At 50.0% G+C, this 26,566-nt stretch overlaps 2 protein-coding genes across 2 annotated transcripts in view; both read left to right on the top strand.

Moving 5' to 3' along the window:
- LOC148477814 (oocyte zinc finger protein XlCOF29-like) overlaps positions 1 to 25,252 on the top strand; it is a 38,161-nt gene extending 12,909 nt beyond the window's left edge. The window contains exons 4-5 of the mRNA XM_088456225.1: positions 4,014 to 4,111; positions 25,160 to 25,252. Of these exons, the coding sequence (XP_088312351.1) occupies positions 4,014 to 4,111; positions 25,160 to 25,172 (111 nt within the window). The 3' untranslated portion in view covers positions 25,173 to 25,252. The remainder of the gene's footprint in view (positions 1 to 4,013; positions 4,112 to 25,159) is intronic.
- The window catches only part of LOC148477813 (uncharacterized), a 204,395-nt gene that overhangs the window by 172,779 nt on the left and 5,050 nt on the right, over positions 1 to 26,566 (top strand). The gene's annotated exons all lie outside the window — the stretch shown is intronic.

The raw sequence follows: 26,566 nt of genomic DNA, 5'->3' as shown, positions 1-26,566 counted from the left end.
TGTCCCCCAACATCTTTGTTCCCCCGAAATGGCAATTATCGAAAACAATCTCACAGGATCTGAGTTGGTGAACCAGCCCTTCAAGCTGATATCTGTGGTGCGCCAACCGACCTGCACTGTTATACTTTCCTGAGCCAGTTGGGCTCTGCTTATTTGAGTTCTGCATTGCCTCCCTAACAGCAGCACTTTTTAAGTACGGGTAGCTTCCTGGAATATAGCTACAATTTCCATTTCCTTTCAGTGGCTCTGCAAGATCCACAGTCTGCAGCTACTGGATACACTATCGGGAGTATGTCTCCTAGTGCTGATGACTATGAGGGGAATTCAATATGAAACGTTAACTACACTGTCGAAGTTAACGTTTCATATCGGAGTTTTTACCTGCGTTAAAGTATCGGGCGCGTTCCCGCTTATCCCCGTATTCAATATAAAATGAACGAAAACGGGAACCTCCGAAGTTTTATTTGCGTAAAGTTACGAATTTTTCCTTAAAAAAATTGTAAGACCCCCCTAAAGTTGTAAAAACATGGGGGATCACTATGGGTACCCCCGTTTTAGCCTTTAAATGAAAGTCGGGGATTTAAATAGCCGCAGCAGGTGTTTTTTTCCCGACATTGAAGAAGTGTTGCAGAAAAGCACTTAGGTTATTTTTTTCGTTTTTTTAAGTGGTCCCATCAAATTTGGGGTACATGAAAATGGGTACTAGCATATTTTTAAGTCCCTAAAGTAAGTTTTTAAAAATTCTGCATTTGTGCACCTGCCGCTATAAATCTATTCTAGAAAACATCTGCCGCATCCTTGCAGAATAGCCCTGAACCTATTTCCCTATTGTTAAACAATTTTTTCCCTTTTTTTTTTTTTTAATACATTTTTTGGGGTGTCCCTATTTTTTTTTTGAAACTTTTTTTGACACAGTTCTATTTTTAAATGTCATTCCCAGGGGTGCAGGCTATTTTTTTTAAGCCTGCACCCCTAAACCCCAATTCTGCACTTTTTTTTGACACCTATTCAATGGTGAAAAGTTATCCCTGGTTTTTTTCAAAGACTTTTCAAAACTGCGATAAGTCTTTGATATTGAATACGGTGTAAAACTAAAACCTCCGATAATGACGTCATACCTCCGATATTAATGCAAAAACGGACTTATCGCTCCCATATTGAATACCCCTATTAGAGGGTGTCTTTTAGTGCTTGCCTCTGACTTGTCACATTGGCAGTACTGTACAGTATTTCAGTGGTAGAGCTCAATTACCAGGACTCCTTTCCATCATCTCATTTTAGATGCTCTGTGAAATAAAACTACAGTACATGGAGCACAGGAAATGAACTCAGACAAGTGTTTGGTACTGTATGCACCTTTCCAGCACAGAAGGTGCTTCCCTGTACAGTCATTTACACATATACTGTATGTTACAGTACTGCATTAACTCTTGTATGTTTGTATATTAGCCCATACAATCAAAATTGTATTGTAAAATTATTAACAAAAACATAGATATGATTTAATACATGTCCAATTATCCGACAAACTGATCTGCACTACCCCCAATCCTATTGGTTTGGATAATCGGAGTTCTGCTGTATGTGCAAAAATCTCCATTTTAACATGTTGTTTGTATTGTTTGTGGGCTATTTAGGGTGAAGACCTACTTGATATTAAAATTGAGGTTATAGAGGAAGAAGAGGAGACATATTTGTGGGGCAATGACCAGCAGTGTAAGGAGGAGGAAATACCTTCAAATGTCAGCACAGGTGAGCGAGAAAGGATTCTTCAGTCAGTGCAGAACCATAACAACTTCGGGGGCCTCATTACGGGTACTCACCAGCCAACATTATGCCATAGCTCAATATGACACCATCACAGAGTATGTTCAAAATGGTTTCTGTATCTATTTTGTCTTATTGTTCTACAATAAACTTTAACATTTCATCTTGTACGCCCTTCCCAACATTGCGCCTTGTACGCCCTCCCCAGCATTGCGCCTTGTGCGCCCTTCCCAGCATTGCGCCTTGTACGCCCTTCCCAGCATTGCGCCTTGTACGCCCTTCCCAGCATTGCGCCTTGTACGCATTTCCCAGCATTGCGCTTTGTACGCCCTCCCCAGCATTGCGCCTTGTACGCCCTCTCCAGCATTGCGCCTTGTACGCTCTTCCCAGCATTGCGCCTTGTACGCCCTCTCCAGCATTGCGCCTTGTACGCCCTCTCCAGCATTGCGCCTTGTACGCCCTCTCCAGCATTGCGCCTTGTACGCCCTCCCAGCATTGCACCTTGTACGCCCTTCCCAGCATTGCATCTTGTACGCCCTTCTCGGCATTGCACTTTTTACGCCCTAACCGGCATTGCGCCTCTCACACCCTTCTGGGCATTGCACCTTGCATGACCTTTCTGGTATTGCGCATTGTACGCTCTTTCCGGCATGGCACCTTATACGCCCTTCCCGGCATAGCTCCTTCCCAGCTTTGCATGCTATTCGCCATTCACAGAATTATGTCATGTGTATCCCACCATTGCCCATAGTGCGCCATTCCCAGCATTGCATGTTACTTACCATTCCCTCAAAATATGTAATATATCATATAATGTTTAATGATTCAGATATTGCTCATTTGCTGGCTGGACACAAATATTATTGTGTCCAGCATTGCACAATGTGAAGCAGTTCCCTGTCTGCACTCTGTCTACCCAATCTGCAAAGTTCCAGCCGCCAAAAACCTTGACCTGCCTCTTAAAGACATGGGAGGGATCTCTGTTACTGTGACCGTCACAGTAAGGTAAGCGCAGTGCCCCTCTAATTTCGGCCATCCAATCCCTGGAGCAGGATAGTACCTGGTGGCATGTAAAAAAATGCCGGGTGGAACGCCTGTGAAATTGATCCTGGGGAGGACATTGCCAACTATGCCCCACTAACACTATACCCAACAATCCCCCATAAATCATATATATTCTTCTTTTTATTACTGTTGTTAGTTTTAATAATAACTATGACATCTTTTATTTTTGAAAACAATGTTTTTTATTTTATTGAAAGCTGAAAATAATATAATCAGAACAACAAAACAGTAATACAGCTAAACATTATAGCGAGAAAATAAAGCATAACAAACTTAAATGAAACAAATATAGTACTTGAATTATATATAAAAACAGTGAATATACACCTAAAGAGAACTAATTCTGATAAGGTTAACAAATATTTATGTGAAAGGAGGGAAAACAATTATTAATAAATAACGTAAAATTCTAAAACAACACTATCAAGAAAAAAGGGGCGGGGAAGAGGGAGAAAAAGAAAGACTAGAAAAAAATAAGAATAAAAAGGAATTAACAGAGACCAGGAAGAGGGAGAGTGTGAGATCGGAACCATGGGGACAAAACTTTGTGAAAGGTAGACACAGAATTGTTTTGTAAACTCGAAATATACTCCATAGATGCTACGAAGTGAATGCGGGCTCTGAGGGCTGGCAATGAAGGCGCTGCCTGAGATTTCCGATTATTGGCTATCAGGGACTTTGCTGCATTGCAAATGTGGGCGATTAGTTACCCTGGTGTTTCCCAGCTGATCGCATGGGAGCATTCAGGAGCTCGTGTCATAGACAGACTGGTCACATTGGAGATCAGGTCCCACACCTGGCCCCAATAGGGGCCGATGACGGGGCAAGACCCTAACATCATCCACCAAAAGCATACCTAGCAGCTTACCAATATCGAAAAAGGCTAAACATTCCTACTACTCTTTTTCAGCATGTAAGGTCTGTGCATTAGAGGAGGAAAACATTCTTATGGTTAGCACATAAGAGATGTTCACATTTCAGTCCATGGACCATATATCGGATAAGCTGGATGCACACCGGGGTCCTGCACCCTCTCTGACAATTAAAATCCTGAGATGAACTTGTGGAATGAGATTGGTTCAGAGTTGAGTGATCACAAGGACATTCTGAAGGATGTACAAGTCACTGCTATGGACATCCTCGTATATACCATGTACTCAGTCACTATATGTCTCCCACAGATGGATCCAGTAACAGAGATACCCCAGAGAGATGCTCCAGTCCCCATTATTCGCAGGATTCTACAGATGAAGATCACAGTATTCCACATGATAATGAGGTAGGTGGAACGGGCATGTCTACAAATAAGTGATACCTACACCTTGAAGACGTTATGATTGAATCTGCCTTGGTATAGGCTATAAAATGGGAGCCTAGCTTATCTAGGTATCTCTATCCCCTCTAGTATTGAAAATGTTCACAAGGTCAACTACATTCCCTTATTAACCCAGTTGATGTCTTTAGCCTCAGCTTGGATGTGTCACGAGATCTCCTGGCTGGGCCGTTTAGCTGCGTTTAAAATGATGTTGCTACTAAAACTGACGTACCTATTTTGAGCTATTCCCTATGCAATCCCCTGTACATTACTACAACAGATGATACGTTTGATGCTCTGTTATGTGTGGAAACGTAAGCCCCCCAGAATGGCCTAAGTTCGTATGACTGACTCAAACCTACAAGGGGGTCTTGCCCTTCCTGACCTCACTAGATATCATGAGGCTGCCCTACTCTCCCAATTATGTGACTGCTTTCTGCCCCCTCACTCTAAGCCCTGGGTTGACTTGGAACATGCTATCGTTAAAGGTTTCCCTCTTCCTGACCTCCTTCGGTTGCCCCGTCAGCTCCGTCCTCGATGTTCTAAGAGTTTGGGATCTTAGGCACAAAACCCAATTTGAATTTACCCTTCCCACAAGTAATGTTTCCCTCCAGGCGTTAGATAGATCTCTGCCCCATTTGCATTTCTCTTATTAGATGCGCCAAGGTGTCAGATTTCTTTTCCCCGTCTTCCATCTTACCATTCCCTGACCTTTGTGTTAAATTTAATTTAAGTTCCTCAGCTTGGTTCTATCATCTTCAATTTAAACACTTGGTTGATAGTATGTATACTGATCCTAATCAGTTTCAATCTCCACCGGATCAAATTTTAGACCGATTACTTAGACCTTCTTCTCATTGTGCCATATCTTATTGGTATGGTTTATTATCCCCCACCCAGATCTGACGGATAAGTCCCTAGTTCAGCTTAAATGGGAGACTGATCTTCAACGTACTTTCACCCTTAAACAGTGGGAAACTATCCACCTCTCTTTATTCTCCCTCCCCAAATGCACTAACCATATTGGAATTCAGGTCAAGCTTTTAAATAGTTTTTACTGAACTCCCTCTAAACTCTATAAGATCTGGCCTGCGACCTCAAAACTTTGCTGGCGTCTCTGTCATTCTTATGCCTCTATTTTCCAAGTTTTTTGGGAATGCCCTGTTTTAAGCCCTTTTTGGACCCTTATATATGACGTATTAGGTCTTATTTTGACCCCAGACCCTTCCTTAGCCCTTCTACATTGATATCCTTCCACTGTTCCTAAATCTGCCCGATATGTCCTTGGTCACATTCTAGTATCTGCCAGGGCCACCATAGCCCAACATTGGAAATCTCCTTGCCTTCCCCCATTTGCGAAAGTTATCTCTAAGACTCAATTTCTTTTTGAAATGGAGACTAAGGAGGCTCCTTACTCTACAGCCTCTTCTTCTCCTATTATGAAGTGGCTTTCATTGCATATATATGTTACAGAGGGTAAGGGTGCCCCCCCTGCACACGCTGCTCCTCAGACCCTCTCCTCGCCTTTCAATTTAAGTGAAACTCTGATGGTAGATTTAGACAATTGATTATTATATTTTATTATTCTGGGATTATTTGTTTATTGATGCTTATGGATGACCTGTCTCCCTTATTCCCCCATTTTATGTTTTTGTTCTCCCCTATTCTTTTTTACTGTACCCATATAATATGTTTTTCTATCTATTCAATAAAAATTTAATGATGAAAAAAAAAAAATAGGAGCCTAGCTAAGAGGGATCACTGTTTGACATGGGTTATGGCATGAAAGCATTAGTTTTGCTTTCTCATGATGTGTAGTTCTAGAAAGGGGACAGCATGTGTATTGCACTGAAATGTTCATTATACACTTTTATGTTAGTGATTATGCTTCTCTGTGATCAACGGCCTCTGACCTAGCATTCAAATAAATCTACTTCATCTTATCTGTAAAAAGAGAGAGATTTCTACTTCTGGGTCCATAGGGTATCCACAGGATACCTTGGGGTATAGGCAATGGCGGCAGACATCGGGCACCTCCAGAGTTAATTTTTTTCAGCCTCGCAGGATGCACTGGAGTCCCTCTCCTATACCCCGCCCCCGAGCCAAGGCAAATCAGTTTCGTAGGTGCCCGGCACGGAGTCGGATCACCTCTTCAGAGGGGGGCTGTTGGACAGCCCCTTAAGTTTCTTCCAGCAGCTTTTGCTGCGATGATATGAGCGGGCAGCATGGACAGGCTAATTAGAGGTCCATGCTGCTGCTCCTTCACCCCACCGGGCCAGAACGCCGGTACTGATCCAGGGATGCTGGCGGGTACCAGGGTCTCAGCTAGCGGGGACCCCGGTATTCCAGACTGTGGCCGGATTCACGGGGATTCAGGTAAGCGGCGGGAACCGCGGTGGGTTACCGCCGCTTCACAGTCTTATTTGTCCTTAGGCAGGGGGCTCCCTGGGGACAGGCTGCGCGTGGAGCAAGGTACTGATCCTCCGCTTCCACTAGACCACCAGGGACAGCGGGCTGCAGCAGTATGGAAAATGCTCCAGCGTCCCAGGGGTTAATAGCATGCCAGGAGTGTGTGCTTTCCCTGTCTCACAGGCGGCACCTCCCCCGCTGCACAGTGCCTTTACACAGCGGTCTGGCGGGCTGTGTCAGCATTCCTCCCCCGGGCCTGTCTCCTATCAGCTCCTCGGTGGCCATTTTACACAAGTGACGAACGCTGCTGGATTCTTATACAGGGGACATCGCGGTCCGGGTCCCCCGCACACCTCTCCTCCGCTGAGGTCAGTGTATGCAGCATTGTTTCCTACCAGGCTCTGGGTCTGCGTAGTTGATCATAGTGCCTGTAGTGCAGGTGATTTATTTCTGCATTGTATGTGACTATATGCTAGCGCTGTCTGACTGTACTTCACTTCTGACTGTCGGCCATTTTACTATCCCTGTCTTTCTCTCCCTTGCGGTGTGGTGCTGCCGGGTGCTTATTGCCTCACAGTTAAAATGAAAAGTGTTTTTCTGTGTCGTGCGTCACATACACATAGTTTACACTCATCATGTCTGAGAGTGAACGTGATTATTCTCCTCAGCTAAAATGTACCACATGATCAGTACTGTTAGCGGAGGATGATGTGAACACTGAGGGTTTCTCACATTTATATAGTATATGTATCTGTGAGAATTGGTATTGCACTCTGCCATATTTATGCAGTCAGGGCCTGATTCAGAGCCGGACGCTTGCTCTGAATCAGGGCCCTCCTACATGAAAATGGAGCGGCCTTATGGACGCTCGCATAGCTGTGGGTTACCACCCACAGCTTATGCGAGCGTCCATGATGATGTTCGCGATGGTCAAGACCATCGCGACCATCGGGCTTGCGACGGAGACCCTGCGGTAGGGTCTCGCTGCCGCAAGCCCTGGAGTGATTTTGGCTCTATCAGAGCCAAAATCACTCCCACTGACATCACTAGTGATGTCAGTGGGGCCGGACTCAGACGGTAGGCGTTCCCATGGGAACGCCTCCGTCTGGCAGCCACGCCCCCGGCACGCCCACCAAAGGGGGCGTGCTGTCAATCAACATCGACAGCACGCCCCCTTTGGTGCGAGACCCGGAGCGACGGAGAGCCTGTCGCTATCCGGGTCTCGCGCATGCGCACGACGGAGCTACCTCCGTCGTGCGCATGCACAGTGGGGCAACATCGACCCGCTTCCGAGCGTTCTGCGCTCGCGAGCGGGTCTGAATGACCCCCTCAGTTCCTGCGGCTTGATAAGCATCAGACAGGACTAGTATTTTGCTTTACTACTATAATGTGTATATATGTATGTATATGCTATGTGGTCGCATTATACCCAGTGCATGCTGTGTACTATTACCATGCGGTTGTGCCTGCAGGTATGACTTACTCCCTGCTGCTCCACTCTACCTGTTAGTTACAAGGCAAGTATGTGGGGAGAAACAGCTAATTCTCCCTCGCTGGTAGCTCACGCAGTGGTCACAGTAGTGTCTCTCATTCTACCTTTGTACAGAGACTGACTACTATCTCCAGTCCATGTTGCAGGGATTTCCCTTAAGCCAATATGGGGCATCCTTTAGGCGAAATCCACATATTGCGCCCTTTCGCCTACTCTTCGCTTCAGCGATGAAGTTTCGCGTGTATGTCACACTAGGTAGGCGGTCTGGGATTCGCCTGTGCGATACTTTTTCGCCTGTGCGATACTTTTTCGCCAAAGTGATACTTTTTCACCAAAGCGAGACCTTTTCGCAAATACGAGGTTTCACGGGCGCAAAACTTTTATGTGTAAAGGGTATTCTACGGAATTCTCTTCGTCAGTGATATCACAGGAATGTTAGCTGCAGGTTATCCATTCCTGTAGTTCATTACATGCCTAGTGAGTACTGCAACCTTGCCTATGTTCTCTCGAATGCTGCGTATCGCAAAGTGGTACTTTGTTGGAAGTCCATATACTCCCTTACAGGGGGGGGGCTTCCAGACCAGCTATGACTAAACTGGGTAGCCAGAGAACGGACACGGGGCAGATGCCTTGGATCCATATATGTTAATGAGGCAGCCTTGGTTGTAGGTCTCCTCACTTCTAGCATTTCCTCGGCAGCAGTGGCGGCGCTCCCTGTGGTGGCGCTCATGGAGAGCTGATGCAGACTCCAAGAAAGGGTTGGAATGCTTACCCTTTAATGGTGAGGTCCTCTTTGGCCCTGATCTGGGAAAAAATTGTGAGCACTTTGGCAGCAGCTAAATCCACGTGTCTGCCATCGACCCAAGTTCCTTCAGGGTCTGGGACTTTGCTCTTTGGCCCTGTTGGGCCCAAGGTAAGTCCAGAGAACAGTCATGACGGGACGGGCCTCCTCCTGGCTGGCCCCAGGGTGGGAGGCCGGCTTCTTCAGTTCGCCCAGTGCTGGTATCAGACTACTACAGACACTTGGGTAGGAGAAGTGGTCTCTCATGGGTATGCCCTCTCCTTCCGCAGAAGGCCTACCAGCCGGTTTTTCACCACAGGCCTTCAGTCAGTTCAAGACAAGGCCCTGGAATTCCAGAAAGTAGGGCACTCTATGCTCCAAGCGGGGGTTATAGTGCCTGTTTCGTTGCCTATGAGAGGAACAGGGTTTTACACCCGACCCCTTTCTGGTTCTGACACCCAATGGGTCCTACCGGCCTATTCTTAACCTCAAGTCCCTCAACAAGTCTTTGAGGGTCCCTTGGTTCAGGATGGAGACCCTGCGTTCCATCATATTGGCTATGCAGCCTGGGGATTTTATGGTGTCCTTTGACATTCAGGATGCCTACCTGCATGTCCCAGTTGCTTTAGCTCACCAGCGGTCCCTCAGGTTCGCAGTGGTCAATCAACATTTCCAGTTTCAGGTACTGCCCTTTGGCCTTCCCACAGCACCTAAGGTGTTTACCAAGGTCATGGCAGTTATGGCAGCCCACCTGCGGATGCAGGGGGTCCGCCTGTTACCCTATCTGGATGACCTTCTGCACTTAGCAGGGTCTATGGTGGTACTTCAGGGCCATCTGCACAGGACAATATCTGTGTTGCAAACTCACGGCGGCTGATAAACTGGAAATGTTTTCTCACAGACAACGAAGGATCATTGTGACAGAGGAAAAGATCTCTGCTTTACAGGCAAAGATTCATATTTGTCTTCAGAGTCGCCGAGTGTCCCTTCACTCGGCAATCAGGTTACTGGTAGAGTAATGGTAGAGTATGCCCAGTTTTCACTCCAGACCTCTGCAGAAGTTGATCTTCTTCAGATCGAATGGGTTGCCCCATCGGATAAAGACACTGACCTTGGTGCTTTCTCAAGAGGTACTGCTATCTCTGGCCTGGTGGCTACAGACGTCCCACCTCAACAAGGGATGCCCCTTTTGGATCCCAGACTGGGTCCTCCTGACGACGGACGCCAGTCTCCGAGGTTGGGGGCCTGTGACAGGTCCACACTTCTTTAGGGAAGGTGGCTGTCAGCAGAATCTGCTCTTCCCATCAACATATTGGTACTTCGAGCGGTATTCACAGCTCTTAAGCAAGCTAGACTAGTTCTTCACGGAAACCCTGTGCAAGTCCAATTAGACTACGCCACCACAGTGGCTTACATAAACCGCCAAGGAGGAACCAGAAGTCAGGCGGCCCTGACACAGGTGTGCCGCATTCTGGCTTGGGCGGAAGGCAATCTCCCAGCTGTCTCGGCAGTGTTCATAACTGGAGTCCTCAACTGGAAAGCAAACATCCTCAGCCGTCAGGACGTGCATCCAGGGGAATGGTTGCTTCACCAGGAAGTGTTGTAATTCCTAGTGAACAAGTGGGGCCTTCCAGAGATAAACCTCATGGCATCCTGACAAGACAACAAGCTGTCTATGTACGGGTCAAGAACAAGAGACGAGGAGGCTATTCTGGTAGATGCTCTGTCGGTCCGGTGGTCCATTTTGCGTACCTCTTCCCTCCGTTCTCCCTTCTTCCTCGAGTACTTCAGAAGTTCAAGCAAGAAGGAGGCACGCTCCTGTTGATAGCTCCAGCGTGGCCCAGCAGTCACTGGTACTCAGATCTTCGGAGTCTCTCCACAGACACTCCGATGCTGTTGCCTCAACGTCCGGACCTATTGTCTCAAGGTCCTTGCCATTACCCGGACCTGGGTCGTCTGTCTTTGATAGCGTGGTTGTTGAGACAGCCCTTTTTAAGGTCCAGGGGTTTTATCCGGCTCTGTAGTTAACACCATGCTCAGAGCTCAGAAGCCTGCTTCTGCAAGAATTTACCACAGAGTGTGGCAAAACTTTCTTTCTACTTCAGGGTCCATAGGGTATCCACAGGATACCTTGGGGTATAGGTGTGACGTCAGTCGCTGGGCACCATAGAGTTAAGCTTTTCAGCCTCCCAGGATGCACTAGGGTCCCCCTCCTATACCCCGCCCCCGAGCCAAGGCACCTCAGTTTAGTTTGGTGCCCGGCCGGCGTCGGGTGCACCTGTCGGAGTGGGGGCTAGAAGAGCCCCTGAAGCTTTCTTCAGTGCAGCTGTGGCTGCACATCTGGATGTACAGCATGGACAGTCAGTCCTGACGTCCATGCTGTCTTCCCTACACCCCCGCCGGTACCAGAACGCCGGTACCGATCCGGGGATGCTGGTGAGCATCTGGGGTCACAGCTAGCGGTGACCCCAGATGTTCCGGACCATGGCCGGATCCAAGGGGGACAAAGGTAAGCAGCGGGGTCCCGCGGTGGGTCCCCGCTGGTCACATGGTCCTAAGTCCCCAGGCAGGGGGCTCCCTGGGGACTGGCTGCAGCGTGGAGCCAGGCGACCAACCTGCGCTTTCCACTACCCCCTGGGACAGCGGACCGCAGCAGAGCGGTAGCGCTGCGGCGTCCCAGGGGTTAAATGCATGCCAGGGGAGCGCGCCTTCCCTGTCTCACAGCCGGCGCCTCCCCCGCTGCACACAGCCCTCTCTGCATGCTGCCGACTGGTCCTGTGGCAGCGCTCCTCCCCCAGGCCAGCCTCCTCTCTGCTCCTCGGCGGCCATCTTCTCCAGAACGCATGGTGAACGCTGCTGGAAGCGCTGGACGGAAGCATCGTGGTCTGGGTCCCCCCGCATACCTCTCCTCCGCTGTGGCTCAGGTCTGTGTATGCAGCACTGTGTCCTACCAGGCCCTGTGTCTGTGTAGTTGAGTGATCAGCGCTGTTAGTGCAGGAATTGTTATTTCTCTGCATTGTATGTGACTGTGCTAGCGCTGCCTGTAACTTTTCTTCTCTAAACTGTCAGCTTTATTACTGTCCCTGTTTTTTCTGCTAAAGCCCTTGTGGTGCGGTGCTGCAGGGTGGTCTCTCGCCTATTTAATACTTAATTGGTGAGAGAGGTCACATACGTGGTGCCATCATGTCTCAAAGTGATTTTCCCCTCCGGCTACAGTGTACCACGTGCAAAGTACCGTTAGCGGAGGGGGAGGGTAGCGCGGAGGGCCTTTGCCGGCAGTGTTTGTCCATGGCGCGGCCTATTACGGTTACAGCACCGGTACAGGAGCCGCCCTGGGCTTGTTTCGCTCAGGCGTTAACAGCTTTAGTGGGCCAGTTAGCTCCGCAGCCCGCGTTTACTCCGATGGGTTTGTCCCAGCAGTCTGTGGTGTCGTCACCCATGCAGGGGTTCCCACGACAATTGGTGGTACCCCACAGTCTCCCTATTTCCCCGCTTCCGGGTTCTCAGGAGCCAGCATGGGTTAACTCCCTGACGAGTTCTGTACAGCACTTGTCGGATGTGTTGCAAGGGGAGTCTGTGATGCGGCCTCATAAGAGGCCGGTGGCGTCTCTGTCCGCTCCTTATGAGGATGACGAAGGGACGTCTGATGATGGGGAGATTCTGGATCCTTACGATCAGGAACCTCTCCATACTAAGGACGCTGATGCTAAGTCCAAAGTATATATTCCTGGACTTATTCGGGCGGTCCGCACAGCCTTGGTGATTGAGGACGAAGTTCCCCCAGCGGCTAAATCTAAGTATGCCTTTTTCAAAGATGTGAAGGGCGATGCCACAGTCTTTCCTCTTTCGGGTCAGTTGGTGGACCATTTAGAGGAGGCGTGGAAACAACCTGGCAAAAGATACCAGCCGCAGAGACGCCTGGCGGTGGCTTATCCGTTCGCGGATAATTATTTTGCTAAGTGGGAATCCCCTCCACAGGTGGATTCTCACATGACCCGTCTTGTCCGTAGTGCCACATTGCCGATGCCATCCATGTCCTCCCTTAAGGATGCTACGGACCGCAAGGTAGAAATCTGCCTGAAGTCCGCTTATTCCCTTGCAGGGGGGGCAGCACGGCCGGCTATGGCCATTTGCTGGGTTGCCAGAGCGATGGAGCGCTGGGCGGATTCATTAGAGGCTTCTTTTGAATCCGACTGTCCGGCCGAACAGGCGGAGTTGATTGGCAATCTCCGTGATTCGGCCACCTACATCAACGAGGCAGCTCTAGACATTAGTACTCTGGTGTCTAGAATTTCTTCAGCAGCGGTAGCTGCTCGTCGCACCTTGTGGCTGCGATCCTGGAAGGCGGACGCAGATTCCAAGAAAGGTCTGGAAGCGTTGCCGTTTACCGGAGAAGTTCTCTTCGGTCCGGATCTGGATAAGATTGTGGCCACGCTGGCGGCAGCCAAATCGGCTTGTCTCCCGTCGGCCGCTGCTCCTTCTGGTTCTGGCCCATCGTCCTTTCGGTCATCTAGGGCCCAGGGCAGGCCCAAACCACAGTCGTTTCCTCGACAGGCTGGCCCTAAGAAATCGGTCAAGCCCCGGAAGCAGGCATGGAGTACCAGACGTCCGGCCCCCAAGCCAGATGACAAGCCTGCGGCCTGACGGTCCGGGCCTCCCTTTGGGGGATCCCAGGGTGGGAGGCCGCCTGCTACAGTTCGCCCAGTGTTGGTCGACCACTACGATAGACACTTGGGTTCTGGAGGTGGTTTCCCACGGATACGCCCTCTCCTTCCGGCACAGACCCCCGGCTCGCTTCTTCACCACGGGTCTACCATCAGACCGGAACAAGGCTACGGAGCTGCGGAAGGTATTGCACACTATGCTCCAGGCTGGAGTTATAGTGCCTGTTCCATTCTCCCAGAGGGGCCAGGGTTTCTATTCAAATCTATTTTTGGTACAGAAACCCAATGGGTCATATCGTCCGATTCTCAACCTCAAAGCACTCAACAAGTCTTTGCGGGTCCCGAAGTTTCGGATGGAGACCCTACGGTCCATCATTCTGGCGCTGGAACCTGGGGACTACTTGGTGTCATTGGACATACAGGACGCTTACCTGCATGTCCCTATTCTTTTGCGCCATCAACAGTTCCTCAGGTTTGCAATCCGCAGCGACCACTTCCAGTTTCGGGCGTTACCTTTTGGCCTGGCAACAGCACCACGTGTTTTCACCAAGGTGATGGCGGTCATGGCGGCTTCTCTGCGGCTGCAGGGAGTCCGCATGTTGCCGTATTTGGACGACCTGTTATTGGTGGCAGGATCTCCAGAGCTCCTGTTACGCCACTTGGACCTGACCATTGCACTGCTGCAACGGCACGGCTGGCTAATTAACTGGCAGAAGTCCACTCTAATCCCGTCTCGGAGGATTCTGCATCTTGGAGCCTTATTGGACTCGGGACAGCAAAGGATCTTCGTGACGGAGGACAAGATCTCTGCTTTACAGTCAAGGGTGCGCAGTTGCCTGCACAGCCGCCGGGTGTCCTTACACTCGGCGATGAGGTTACTGGGCTCCATGGTGTCGGTGTTCGACATGGTGGAATACGCCCAGTTTCACTCCAGACCTCTGCAGCACCTGATCCTGTCCAAGTGGAACGGGCTGCCTCAGTCTCTGAAGTCCCAGACGATTGTGCTCACCCCGGAGGTTCGCCTGTCCCTTGCGTAGTGGTTACAGACGACCCACCTCAACAAGGGACGTCCGTTCTGGGTTCCAAATTGGGTCCTGTTGACAACGGACGCCAGTCTTCGGGGCTGGGGAGCAGTTTCGGGTCCACACTTGTTCCAGGGCAGGTGGACGCCGACAGAAGCGGAGCTTCCAATAAATATCTTGGAACTCCGTGCGGTCTTCAATGCTCTCCAGCAGGCACAGCGGTTTCTCCAGGGTCGCCCGGTGCAGGTCCAGTCGGACAACGCTACCACCGTGGCCTACATAAACAGGCAAGGAGGAACTCGCAGTCGGGCGGCTCTCGTAGAGGTCTCTCGGATCCTGGTTTGGGCGGAGCGCAATCTTCCGGCCATATCAGCGGTCTTCATCCCGGGAGTGCTAAATTGGGAGGCGGACTTTCTAAGTCGCCAGGACGTTCATCCGGGGGAATGGTCCCTGCACCCGGACGTTTTTCAACTACTGGTGGACAGGTGGGGTCTTCCAGAAATCGACCTCATGGCGTCCCGGCACAACAACAAGTTGCCGGTGTACGGGTCTCGCACAAGAGACGAAGGGGCGTCTCTAGTGGATGCTCTGTCCGTCCGGTGGACGTTCCGGTTCGCATACCTGTTCCCTCCGGTCTCCCTTCTTCCACGGGTAATCCGGAAATTCAAACAGGAAGGAGGGACGCTCCTGTTGATAGCTCCCGCGTGGCCCAGACGGCACTGGTTCTCAGACCTTCGGGGTCTGTCCGTGGACAGTCCTCTGCGGTTGCCGCTACGACCGGACCTTCTGTCTCAGGGTCCTTGCCTTCACCCGGACCTGACTCGGCTGTCTTTGACGGCGTGGCTGTTGAGACGGCCATGCTGAGGTCCCGGGGGTTTTCCAGCTCTGTGGTGCGTACCATGTTACGAGCTCGGAAACCGTCTTCCGCGGGGATATACCATCGCGTGTGGCATACGTTCTTCCAGTGGTGTCGACCGAGAGGTTATGCACCGCGGGAGTTTCGTCTGTCTCGGATTCTCGCCTTCCTGCAAGCGGGACTAGATCATGGGCTTCGCCTTGCTTCTTTGAAGGTACAGGTTTCGGCCCTATCTGTCTGGTTTCACCGTAGGATTGCTACAATCCCGGATGTGCGCACCTTTATGCAGGGTGTTCTCCGCATCCAGCCGCCCTTTGTTCCACCTGTGGCGCCTTGGGATTTGGCTGTGGTCCTGAGGGCTCTCCAAGGACCGCCGTTTGAACCACTGGGCTCAGTGGATCTTAAATGGCTAACAGCTAAGACTGTTTTCCTTCTGGCCATTGCTTCGGCCAGACGTGTTTCTGTTAGGGGCTCTTTCTTGTAGACCCCCTTTCTTGGTTTTTCATGGGAACAGGGCAGTGCTCCGCACCCGGCCCGAGTTTCTTCCCAAAGTTGTTTCCCAGTTTCATGTTAACGAGGAAATAGTTGTTCCGGCCTTTAACTCACCGGGTCTTTCCCTGGGTGAGGCCTCTTTGGATGTTGTGCGGGCCTTAAGGACTTATGTTGACTGCACTTCTTCGTTTAGGAAGTCGGACGCTTTGTTTGTCCTCTATGGCTTCCGTAAAAAGGGTTGGCCTGCTTCAAAGCAAACTTTGGCAGCCTGGATCCGTATGGCTATTTCTGAAGCTTATCTTCATGAAGGCCTACCGGTCCCTCCTTCTCTGAAGGCTCATTCCACTAGGTCTGTGGGTCCTTCGTGGGCAGCTCGACGTGGTGCCTCGGCAGTTCAGATCTGCAAGGCTGCTACGTGGTCCTCTGTCCATACCTTCGTGAGGTATTACAGGTTTGACACCTTCGCCTCTCAGGATGCTTCCTTCGGGCGGCGGATTCTCCTTTCTGCACAGGAGCGTCCCCACCCTTAAAGGATACTGCTTTGGGACATCCCCAAGGTATCCTGTGGATACCCTATGGACCCTGAAGTAGAAAATATGAGATATGGTAAGAACTTACCCTTGTTATCTCTATTTCTACGAAGTCCATAGGGTTCCACAGGACTCCCGCCCTGTCGCACCTGTGCTGCAGATGGGCTTTGCTCTGGTCACCGGTTTTCCGTCTCCCTCTGGTGAGAATGTGATTCTTGTATGTGTCCAGATCTTTTTTCTCTCTCTTCCTTCTCCTCCTCCGGCCTATGGCTTGATAACTAACTGAGGTGCCTTGGCTCGGGGGCGGGGTATAGGAGGGGGACCCTAGTGCATCCTGGGAGGCTGAAAAGCTTAACTCTTTGGTGCCCAGCGACTGACGTCACACCTATACCCCAAGGTATCCTGTAGAACCCTATGGACTTCGTAGAAATAGAGATAACAAGGGTAAGTTCTTACCATATCTCATATTTTGAATGGTGTCGACCTAGAGGCTATAATCTTCAGGTGTTTAGGATATCCAGGATTTTTGGCTTTCCTACAGGCGGGCTTCAATCACGATCTTCGCCTTGCTTCCCTGAAGGGGCAGGTTTCTGCCCGATCAGTGTGGTATCAGCGTAGGATTGCTACCCTTCCTGATGTCCGCACCTTTATGCAAGGTGTATGTGAGGACATGGGATGTGTGTTACAAATTTACTGGCAGCATCTCAGTCATTGCAGAGATCAATTTACTTTTTAGTCCTTTTGTGTCCCCCATCCGTCTCCTAGTGTATGTGTGATCATTCTCAGGACACACATTTTCATTAGCATGTCTATTATGTACTGTAATAATGTAAGTTATTGAAATGTTTAATACTGGATAAGCCTTGATGTTAGCCTGGTCCATATGTCTGTGTTAGAGCAAGGTGACACCTCCCAAAACAAAAGACCCTCTAAGTTAATTCCCACCTCCCCAGGGGACGCTCAGGATTTACTCCTCCTTCCATTTGCCTGTTTTGTGCTTCACGTGAACCTGGTAGACTGAACGGAACCATCCCAGCAGGTGTTCGTCAGGGAAGTAATATCAGGAGGAGGTAGGAGAAAGTGACAGCATAAGGGACCCGCACCAATCAGGAAACGGTGCAACCCCCCCTGGGAGGTCACAATATCGTGGGAAATTGGAAGATTTTAAAACAGGTCACTGAAGGTAACTCCACATGTTAGTCGCTGACTTTGGCTAAGAGGCCTCGCTCTGCCAAGGTGCTAGTGGAACGCATCACCAGTTCTGTGGATTTATACTTGGAAATTCTGCAAGGACCTATACGCTATTCATTGCTGTGTGTTCTGTGATTAGCTTCTACTGCATGGGGTCCTGGAAATGCTTGATTGTACCCAGGGACTATCACTGCTGTGTGATCTCTGATAGTTTCTACGTGTGGGGTCCTGGAAGTGATTGAGTGGACATACGCTATGCACTGCTGCGTGATCAGTGATAGTTTCTACTGTGGGGACTGAGGGTCTCGAGCTATTTCGTGGAATTGTTCTGGGACATTATACTCTACTGGGACTGCCTCTGTCTGGACTGCTACCTGTTTATTGCCCGTTCACTGGATTTACTGCTTGTCCTGACATATTATCTATTTCTGTGTGCTGTGGAAAAATAAACCATCACGTTGGTTTCATCTGCTCGGTGTCTGGGTGATTGAGTGAACCCCGTATCCTCACATTTGGCGGCAGCGACAGTGGGATCATTCAGACACCAGCTTTCAAGCATAAAGTCATAAAATACAGCAGGGAATGGATCCAGAACCACTATGCTACCGATACCTCAAGAAGGGCCCCCTGCAGGATCTCTGCCGAATAAAACAGATTGAGTTTTATGCGGAGGACACCAGGAAAAAATTAATGGCAAAACTAGCCCAGTGGGACCAAGATCATCCAGCGGAGGAGGACGATGAGGACGATGTACCGGAGCAGACCGAGGGTCAGGGAACCACGGCGACAACGGTTTCCGGGGCAATGCCTACCATGGGAGGGGTAGATCAATTGCGGGAGTTGCTGGCAGTGTTAGGACAAGGAGCAGCGGTACTGGGGGCCGCACTGGGAGCACAGACCTACACCCCTGTCCCACCAGTATCAGTAAGTCAGCCAGCCAGGCTGCGATATCGGGACATACCGCCTTTTGATGAGGCCAGCTCGGACATTGATAACCATTTGCAGACGTTTGAATCAATGATGTCTCTGCATAAAATTGAGGCAGCAGAATGGCCTCTATATTTGTTACCCAGTCTGAGAGGACGGGCGCTGGAAGCGTGCCAGGCTTTGAGTCCAGAACAGACATTGTCCTATGAGGAGGTCCGGGGGGTGCTGCTTGCCAGATATGCGGTGACTGCTGAATCATACCGCGCCAAGTTCCGGTCAATGTCATGGAAAGGGGATACCTCATTTACAGAGTTTAAGAACCTGTTGCGGCGGAACTGTGACAGATGGTTGGCCGGAAAGCAGGCACGCACTGTAGTGGAGGTTAAAAACGTTATTATCCTGAAACAGTTGCTTAACAAGATGCCCCTGGAAATTCGAGAGTGGGTGGCGGATCGGAACCCCACCACTCCGGAGAATGCAGCACACCTAGCTGACGAGTTCACAGCTAACAGGCCCCGGTGGAGAGGAGCCAACCCAGTAGAGAGGTCAGCCCCCCGACGGCCCCAACAAGACCAGAATCCCTATCTGGCAACCCAGCGCCCGGCCCCACTACACACCCCAGCTCTGCAAACGGCCAATGCAAGGCCGCGGGGCCCTGCACTTCCAGAGCCTCGGCGGTGTTTCAACTGTCACCAGGTAGGGCATGTGCAGCGAGACTGTCCGCGGGGAAGAGGACAATTTTCAGGTGCCCGACCAGCTGTGCCCAGGGTAGCTGTGTGCCAGGAAACAACATTTGGGGGTGGGGAGGGGAACTGCATTCCTGATGCGCCAGAGGCGGAGGAAGTAGCATATCAAGTGGAGGTAGTAGCAGCTATTGGGAAAGCTACCCCGGATAACATGAAAACCCACGTACAGCCTGTTAAAGTCAATGGACAGGAACTGCAAGGATTGAGAGACTCCGGGGCCTCCATTACCCTGGTCCGACCGGAGTTAATCCCCCCCTGCCAACTATTGGAGAAACGGAAAATTAAAATCTCCATGGCCGGAGGGCAGATCACTGTTATCCCCATGGCCCGGGTACACTTGGATTGGGGCCTGGACTCAGGGGAAGTGGAGGTGGGACTTTTGGGTGGGTTACCCACCCATGTTATCCTGGGAAATTATCTGGGCAGTGGTTTGGCTAGTTATTTTGTGGGAGCTATCACCCGGAGCCAAGCGCAGTTGATGGCGACAGCACCCGAGGACCCTCTCGGGCCAGCATCGGGGGTCTTGGTGGGATCAATGGCCACAACCCCTGACCTGTCACCGGTGAGTAACACTGAACCAGACTTGTTTGACTGTAATGGGAATCTGGGGGAGCTAGACAGGACGGCATTTAGGGAAGCCCAACGGACAGACCATTCCATAGCTAGCCTCCGCAGTGCGGCAGAACGGGCAGATTGGGGACCTCAGGGGGATCGCATCCAGTGGGAGGAGGGGAGACTGTACAGGGTGCCTGCAAAAGCAGACCCCTTAGAGCCTGAAGTCCTAAGAAAACAGTTGATTGTTCCCCAGCAGTACCGTACCCGGTTGCTAGCACTTGCCCATGACACTCCCTTAGCAGGCCACTTAGGGGTTCGTAAAACCCGTGCCCGGCTATTACGGCACTTCTTCTGGCCTGGAATAAGCCAAGCAGTAAAACAGTATAGGGAATCCTGTGAGGTATGTCAACGCCTCGGGGGGCCCCCACGTCGAGCTCCCCTACAACCCATGCCTGTCATAAGCGAGCCATTTAAGAGAGTGGCCATGGACATTGTTGGGCCTTTTAAGAAGCCGAGCCGAACAGGGAAGAAATACATACTGACCGTAGTTGACTATGCGACTAGATACCCTGAGGCAGTGGCCCTGGCATCCATAGATGCTGAGCATATTGCCCAGGCTCTCATTGACATCTTTAGCCGTGTAGGATTTCCCCAAGAAGTAGTTACCGATCAGGGTACACAATTTCAAGGGGACTTGCTGCAAACAGTATGGGACAAATTTGGGGTCCATCCCTTCCGCACGACAGCCTACCATCCCCAGACGAATGGGCTCTGCGAGAGGTTTAATGGGACCCTAAAGCAGTTGCTGCGGGCATATGCTGAATCGGAGGGGGGGGATTGGGAGAAGTCGTTGCAGCAGCTATTATTCGCGTACCGCGAAGTGCCGCAAGATTCCACTGGATTCTCCCCTTTTGAGTTATTATATGCACGAAGGGTACGAGGGCCTCTAGACCTAGTCCGGGAAAGCTGGGAAGGGACATTCCAGGAACCTGAGGTTCCTGTCCTGGAGTATGTAGTCCAAATGAGGGAGAGATTGCAGCGTTTGATGCAGCTTGCGCATGACCACATGCTGGGGGCACAGGAACGGCAGAGCCAGTACTACAACCAGCGAGCACATGAAAGGGAGCTAGATGTTGGGCAGAAAGTGATGGTTCTAGTACCTGCCCGAAAGCACAAGTTACAGGCAACCTGGGCAGGGCCCTATACCATCATGGGTCGTCAGGGCCAGGTAGATTATATTGTTGCCCTAGGTCCAACAGGGAAGCGGGTGGGTACCTACCACATAAATCGGTTAAAGGAGTATGTCACTAGAGAAATAGGGGCTGTGGCAATCTGCTGCCCACCTATGGATGACCCAGAGACTGACCCTATCCCTGACATTTTAGCAGCAATCAAAAAGGATCTAGGGGTAGAGGCAGTGCCCATAGGCTCACAGTTAACAGCAACCCAGGCCAGAAAGATGAGGGAGGTGTTGGAGGTAGAGAGACCTCAATTCACAAGCAAACCAGGGCGCACCCATGTAGTGGCCCATCATGTCGACACCGGGGCGGCTCGGCCCATTAGGCAACCCGCATATCGGGTGAGTCCAGAGGTGCTGGACATGATCAAAAAAGAGGTTGATGAAATGCTGGCACTTGGGGTCATTGTACCATCCACTAGTCCCTGGGCAGCCAGTGTAGTCTTAGTGCCTAAGAAGGATGGGAGCACTCGCTTCTGTGTGGACTATAGGAAGCTGAATGAGGTGACTGTGACGGATGCATACCCCATGCCCCGGGTAGATGAGTTGCTAGACAGGTTGGGGGCGGCTCGCTATGTATCCACTGTGGACCTTAGTAAGGGGTACTGGCAGATACCCCTTACCAGGGAGGCACAGGAGAGGTCTGCATTCAGCACCCCATTTGGGCTATTTGAATTTGCAGCCATGCCCTTTGGTATGAAGAATGCCCCAGCCACCTTTCAGCGTACAGTAGATCGCGTGCTGACAGGGTGTCAGGAGTTCGCCCAGGCATACCTGGACGACATAGCAATTTTTAGTGAGACCTGGGAGGAACATCTGCAGCATGTTGCCCAGGTGCTAGCCCGGATTAGCCAGGCGGGGTTGACTATCAGACCAGACAAATGTCAGATGGGGATGGCAGAGGTGTTGTATCTCGGGCACAGGGTTGGTGGAGGCCAAATTCGTCCAGAGCCGGCAAAAATTGAGGCCATCTTGAAGTGGCCTCAACCCACTAACCAAAAACAGGTACGTGCCTTCCTTGGAACGGCAGGGTACTATCGGAAGTTTGTGCCCCAGTACAGCACCATTGCCAAGCCATTAACTGACCTGACGACCAAAAAGTACACCCGAGAAATACACTGGACCCCTGAGTGTGAACGGGCTTTTTCCCAGCTTAAGGAAATTTTGTCCCAATCCCCAGTATTAGCAGCCCCCGACTTTCGCAAGCGGTTCATTGTGCAAACCGATGCCTCAGGTTATGGAATAGGAGCTGTGTTGAGCCAGGTATGGGAAGATGGATGTGAACACCCAGTGGCTTTTCTCTCGCGGAAGCTTGTCGACCGTGAGGTAGCCTACGCCACTATTGAAAAGGAGTGTCTGGCTATAGTCTGGGCCCTTAAGAAGCTGCAGCCATACGTGTATGGGCGCGAGTTCTCGGTGGTCACAGATCATAACCCCCTTAGTTGGCTACAACGTACCGCAGGAGACAATGGACGCTTGCTAAGATGGAGTTTGGCCCTGCAACTGTACAACTTCTCTATTTCCCACAAACAGGGTAGAGATCACGGAAACGCGGATGGCTTGTCCCGTCAGCAGGAACCAGACCCAGTTCTACGCAACACTGGAAGACCTAGCACCGCCTCGCCCAGTCAGTAATGTGTCCTTATCACCCCTGGGAGCAAGGCCTAAAAAGTGGGAGAGGAATGTGAGGACATGGGATGTGTGTTACAAATTTACTGGCAGCATCTCAGTCATTGTAGAGATCAATTTACTTTTTAGTCCTTTTGTGTCCCCCATCCGTCTCCTAGTGTATGTGTGATCATTCTCAGGACACACATTTTCATTAGCATGTCTATTATGTACTGTAATAATGTAAGTTATTGAAATGTTTAATACTGGATAAGCCTTGATGTTAGCCTGGTCCATATGTCTGTGTTAGAGCAAGGTGACACCTCCCAAAACAAAAGACCCTCTAAATTAATTCCCACCTCCCCAGGGGACGCTCAGGATTTACTCCTCCTTCCATTTGCCTGTTTTGTGCTTCACGTGAACCTGGTAGACTGAACGGAACCATCCCAGCAGGTGTTGGTCAGGGAAGTAATATCAGGAGGAGGTAGGAGAAAGTGACAGCATAAGGGACCCGCACCAATCAGGAAACGGTGCAACCCCCCCTGGGAGGTCACAATATCGTGGGAAATTGGAAGATTTTAAAACAGGTCACTGAAGGTAACTCCACATGTTAGTCGCTGACTTTGGCTAAGAGGCCTCGCTCTGCCAAGGTGCTAGTGGAACGCATCACCAGTTCTGTGGATTTATACTTGGAAATTCTGCAAGGACCTATACGCTATTCATTGCTGTGTGTTCTGTGATTAGCTTCTACTGCATGGGGTCCTGGAAATGCTTGATTGTACCCAGGGACTATCACTGTGTGATCTCTGATAGTTTCTACGTGTGGGGTCCTGGAAGTGATTGAGTGGACATACGCTATTCACTGCTGTGTGATCAGTGATAGTTTCTACTGTGGGGACTGAGGGTCTCTAGCTATTTCGTGGAATTGTTCTGGGACATTATACTCTACTGGGACTGCCTCTGTCTGGACTGCTACCTGTTTATTGCCCGTTCACTGGATTTACTGCTTGTCCTGACATATTATCTATTTCTGTGTGCTGTGGAAAAATAAACCATCACGTTGGTTTCATCTGCTCGGTGTCTGGGTGATTGAGTGAACCCCGTATCCTCACAGTGTACTTCGTATTTAGCCTCCCTTTGTTCCACCAGTGGCTCCTTGGGATTTGGCTGTGGTCCTGTGGGCTTTCCAAGGACTGCTGTTTGAACCACTGGGCTCAGTGGATATAAAATGGCTTACAGCTCAGACTGTGTTTCTTCTGGCCATTGCTTCGGCCAGAAGGGTGTCCGATTTGGGTGCTCTCTCATGTCGCTCCCCCTTTCTGATTTTTCATAAAGATTGGGCAGTGCTTCGCACTCGCCCTGGTTTCCTATCTAAGGTGGTATCTAATGTCCACATTAATGAGGAAATTATAGTAGCGGACTTTAATTCCCCAGACACCTCAGCTGGTGAGGCCTCCTTGGATGTGGTATGGGCTCTAAGGATTTATGTTGACCGTGCCAATTCATTTCGGAAGTCAGACTCTTTGTTTGTCCACTATGGTTTCCGTAAGAAGGGTTGGCCTGCCACTAGCAGACTTTGGCAGGGTGGATTCGCATTGTGATTTCTGAGGCTTACATTCATGAGGGCTTTCCTGTACCATCCTCTGTTGAAGCTCATTCTACTTGGTCTGTGGGTCCTTCGTGGGCAGCTCGTCGTGGTGCCTCTGCTGTTCAGCTCTGCAAGGCAGCCACGTGGTCTTCTGTCCATACCTTTATGAGATATTATGCATTTGATACCTTCGCCTCTCAGGATGCTTCCTTCGGGCAGCGGATTCTCTTTTCAGCACAGGAGCATCCCCACCCTTAAAGGATATCCCCAAGTTATCCTGTGGATACCTTATGGACCCTGAAGTAGAAAATATGAGATATGGTAAGAACTTACCCTTGATATCTCTATTTCTATGAAGTCTATTGGGTTCCACAGGACTCCCGCCCTGTCGCACCTGTACTGCAGATGGGCTTTGTTCTGGTCACCGATTTTTCCGTCTCCTTCTGGTGAGAATGTGATTCTTCTGTGTTCCAGACTTTCTTCTCTCTCTTTCTTCTCTTCCTCCGGACTATGGCTTGTTACGTAACTGATTTGCTTAGGCTCGGGGGCAGGGTATAGGAGAGGGACCCCTGTGCATCCTGGGAGGCTGAAAAAATTAACTCTGAGGTGCCCGATGTCTGCCGCCATCGCCTATACCCCAAGGTATCCTGTGGAACCCTATGGACTTCGTAGAAATAGAGATAACAAGGGTAAGTTTTTACCATATACTCATATTTTCTGTATTTTTAAAAGAAAATATTTTGTTCATCGTAATCTCCGCTTTATGCATTGCGTTGAATTTTTTTAAATCTAGTATGTCTAGATTTAAAAAATGTGTGATAGGCTGCTATGGATTACAGCAGCTTTTCTACACCATTACACATACGTTATGGCTTCATCTAATTCAGTTCTTTTAACTTTTGTATTATATGTAGGATGATAAATTGAGAGATATGAGTACTAACACATGCAAAATCGATTATGATCAAGAAGAGACATATGTGATGGGTGATCAGCAGTGTAAGGACGAGGAAATATCTACAGATATCTCCACAGGTGAGTAATATAAACACTAAATGCAGAAAAGAGTCACATATTCTACTTGTCCAGACCAATCTCTTATTCTACACCTTGCTTTATTGATACAAACTAATGAGGTAAATGTCTCTGCCCATTGGGGGAGTCAGGAGCCATCAGCCCCTATTATGCGTTTACTCTCCCCCTCACATCATGTTATTGTGTGTTACCAGCCCAGAGATCTGACCAGTCTCCTCCCCACATTCTCTGGTGTATCTCATACATCAGGAGCCATCAGCCCCTATTAGACTCCTGCTCTCCTCCTCACATCATGTCACTGTGTGTTAGCAGCCCAGAGATCTGACCAGTCTCCACCCCACACTCTCTGGTGTATCTCATACATCAGGAGCCATCAGCCCCTATTATACTCCTGCTCTCCCCCTCACATCATGTCACCGTGTGTTACCTGCCCAGAGATCTGACCAGTCTCTCCCCCCCCCCCCCCCCTGCCCTCACACACACACTCTCTGCTGTATCTCATACATCAGGAGCCATCAGCCCCTATTATACTCCTGCTCTCCCCCTCACATCATGTGATGTATTAAGCCTATTATATAGCCCCCCCATTCTTAAAAAAAACTACCCTTGATCCTAAAATTCTCTCTAACTACCGACCAATCTCTCTCCTCCCTTTTGCCTCTAAACTCCTTTAGCGTGTTGTTTACAACCGACTTACCACCTGTCTTTCCTCACACTCCCTTCTTGACCGTTTTCAGTCTGGCTTCCGCTCTCTCCACTCCACTGAAACTGCCCTCACAAAAGTCAGCAACGACCTTCTCACTGCCAAATCCAAGGGCCATTACTCTCTGCTCATTCTCCTTGACCTCTCTGCTGATTTCAACACTGTGGGCCACCATCTCCTGCTGCAAATCCTTCACTCCCTTGGTCTACGTGACACTGCCCTCTCCTGGCTGTCCTCCTACCTCTCTGACCAATCCTTCTCAGTTTCCTCTCATGACTCCTCTTCCCCTCCACAGCCTTTTTCAGTAGGTGTCCCCCAAGGTTCTGTCCTTGGACCTCTCCTATTCTCCCTCTATACGTTTTCTCTAGGTGAACTCATCAGGTCTTTTGACCTCCATTTTAATCTCTATGCTGAGGATACTCAGATCTACCTTTCCTCCCCTGATCTCTCCCAGTCTCTTCTGACTCGTATCTCCAACTGTCTCCCTGCTATCTCCCAGCGACTTTCTTAAACTTAATATGTCAAAGACAGAGCTGATTGTCTTCCCACCCTCCCACATAACCTCACTTCCCACTATTTCTTT

This window comes from Taudactylus pleione, unplaced genomic scaffold (genome assembly GCF_031769625.1).
Source record: "Taudactylus pleione unplaced genomic scaffold, aTauple2 ptg000689l, whole genome shotgun sequence".
In the NCBI taxonomy this organism is placed as follows: Eukaryota; Metazoa; Chordata; class Amphibia; order Anura; family Myobatrachidae; genus Taudactylus; species Taudactylus pleione.
This window is presented reverse-complemented; position numbering and strand designations above follow the sequence as displayed.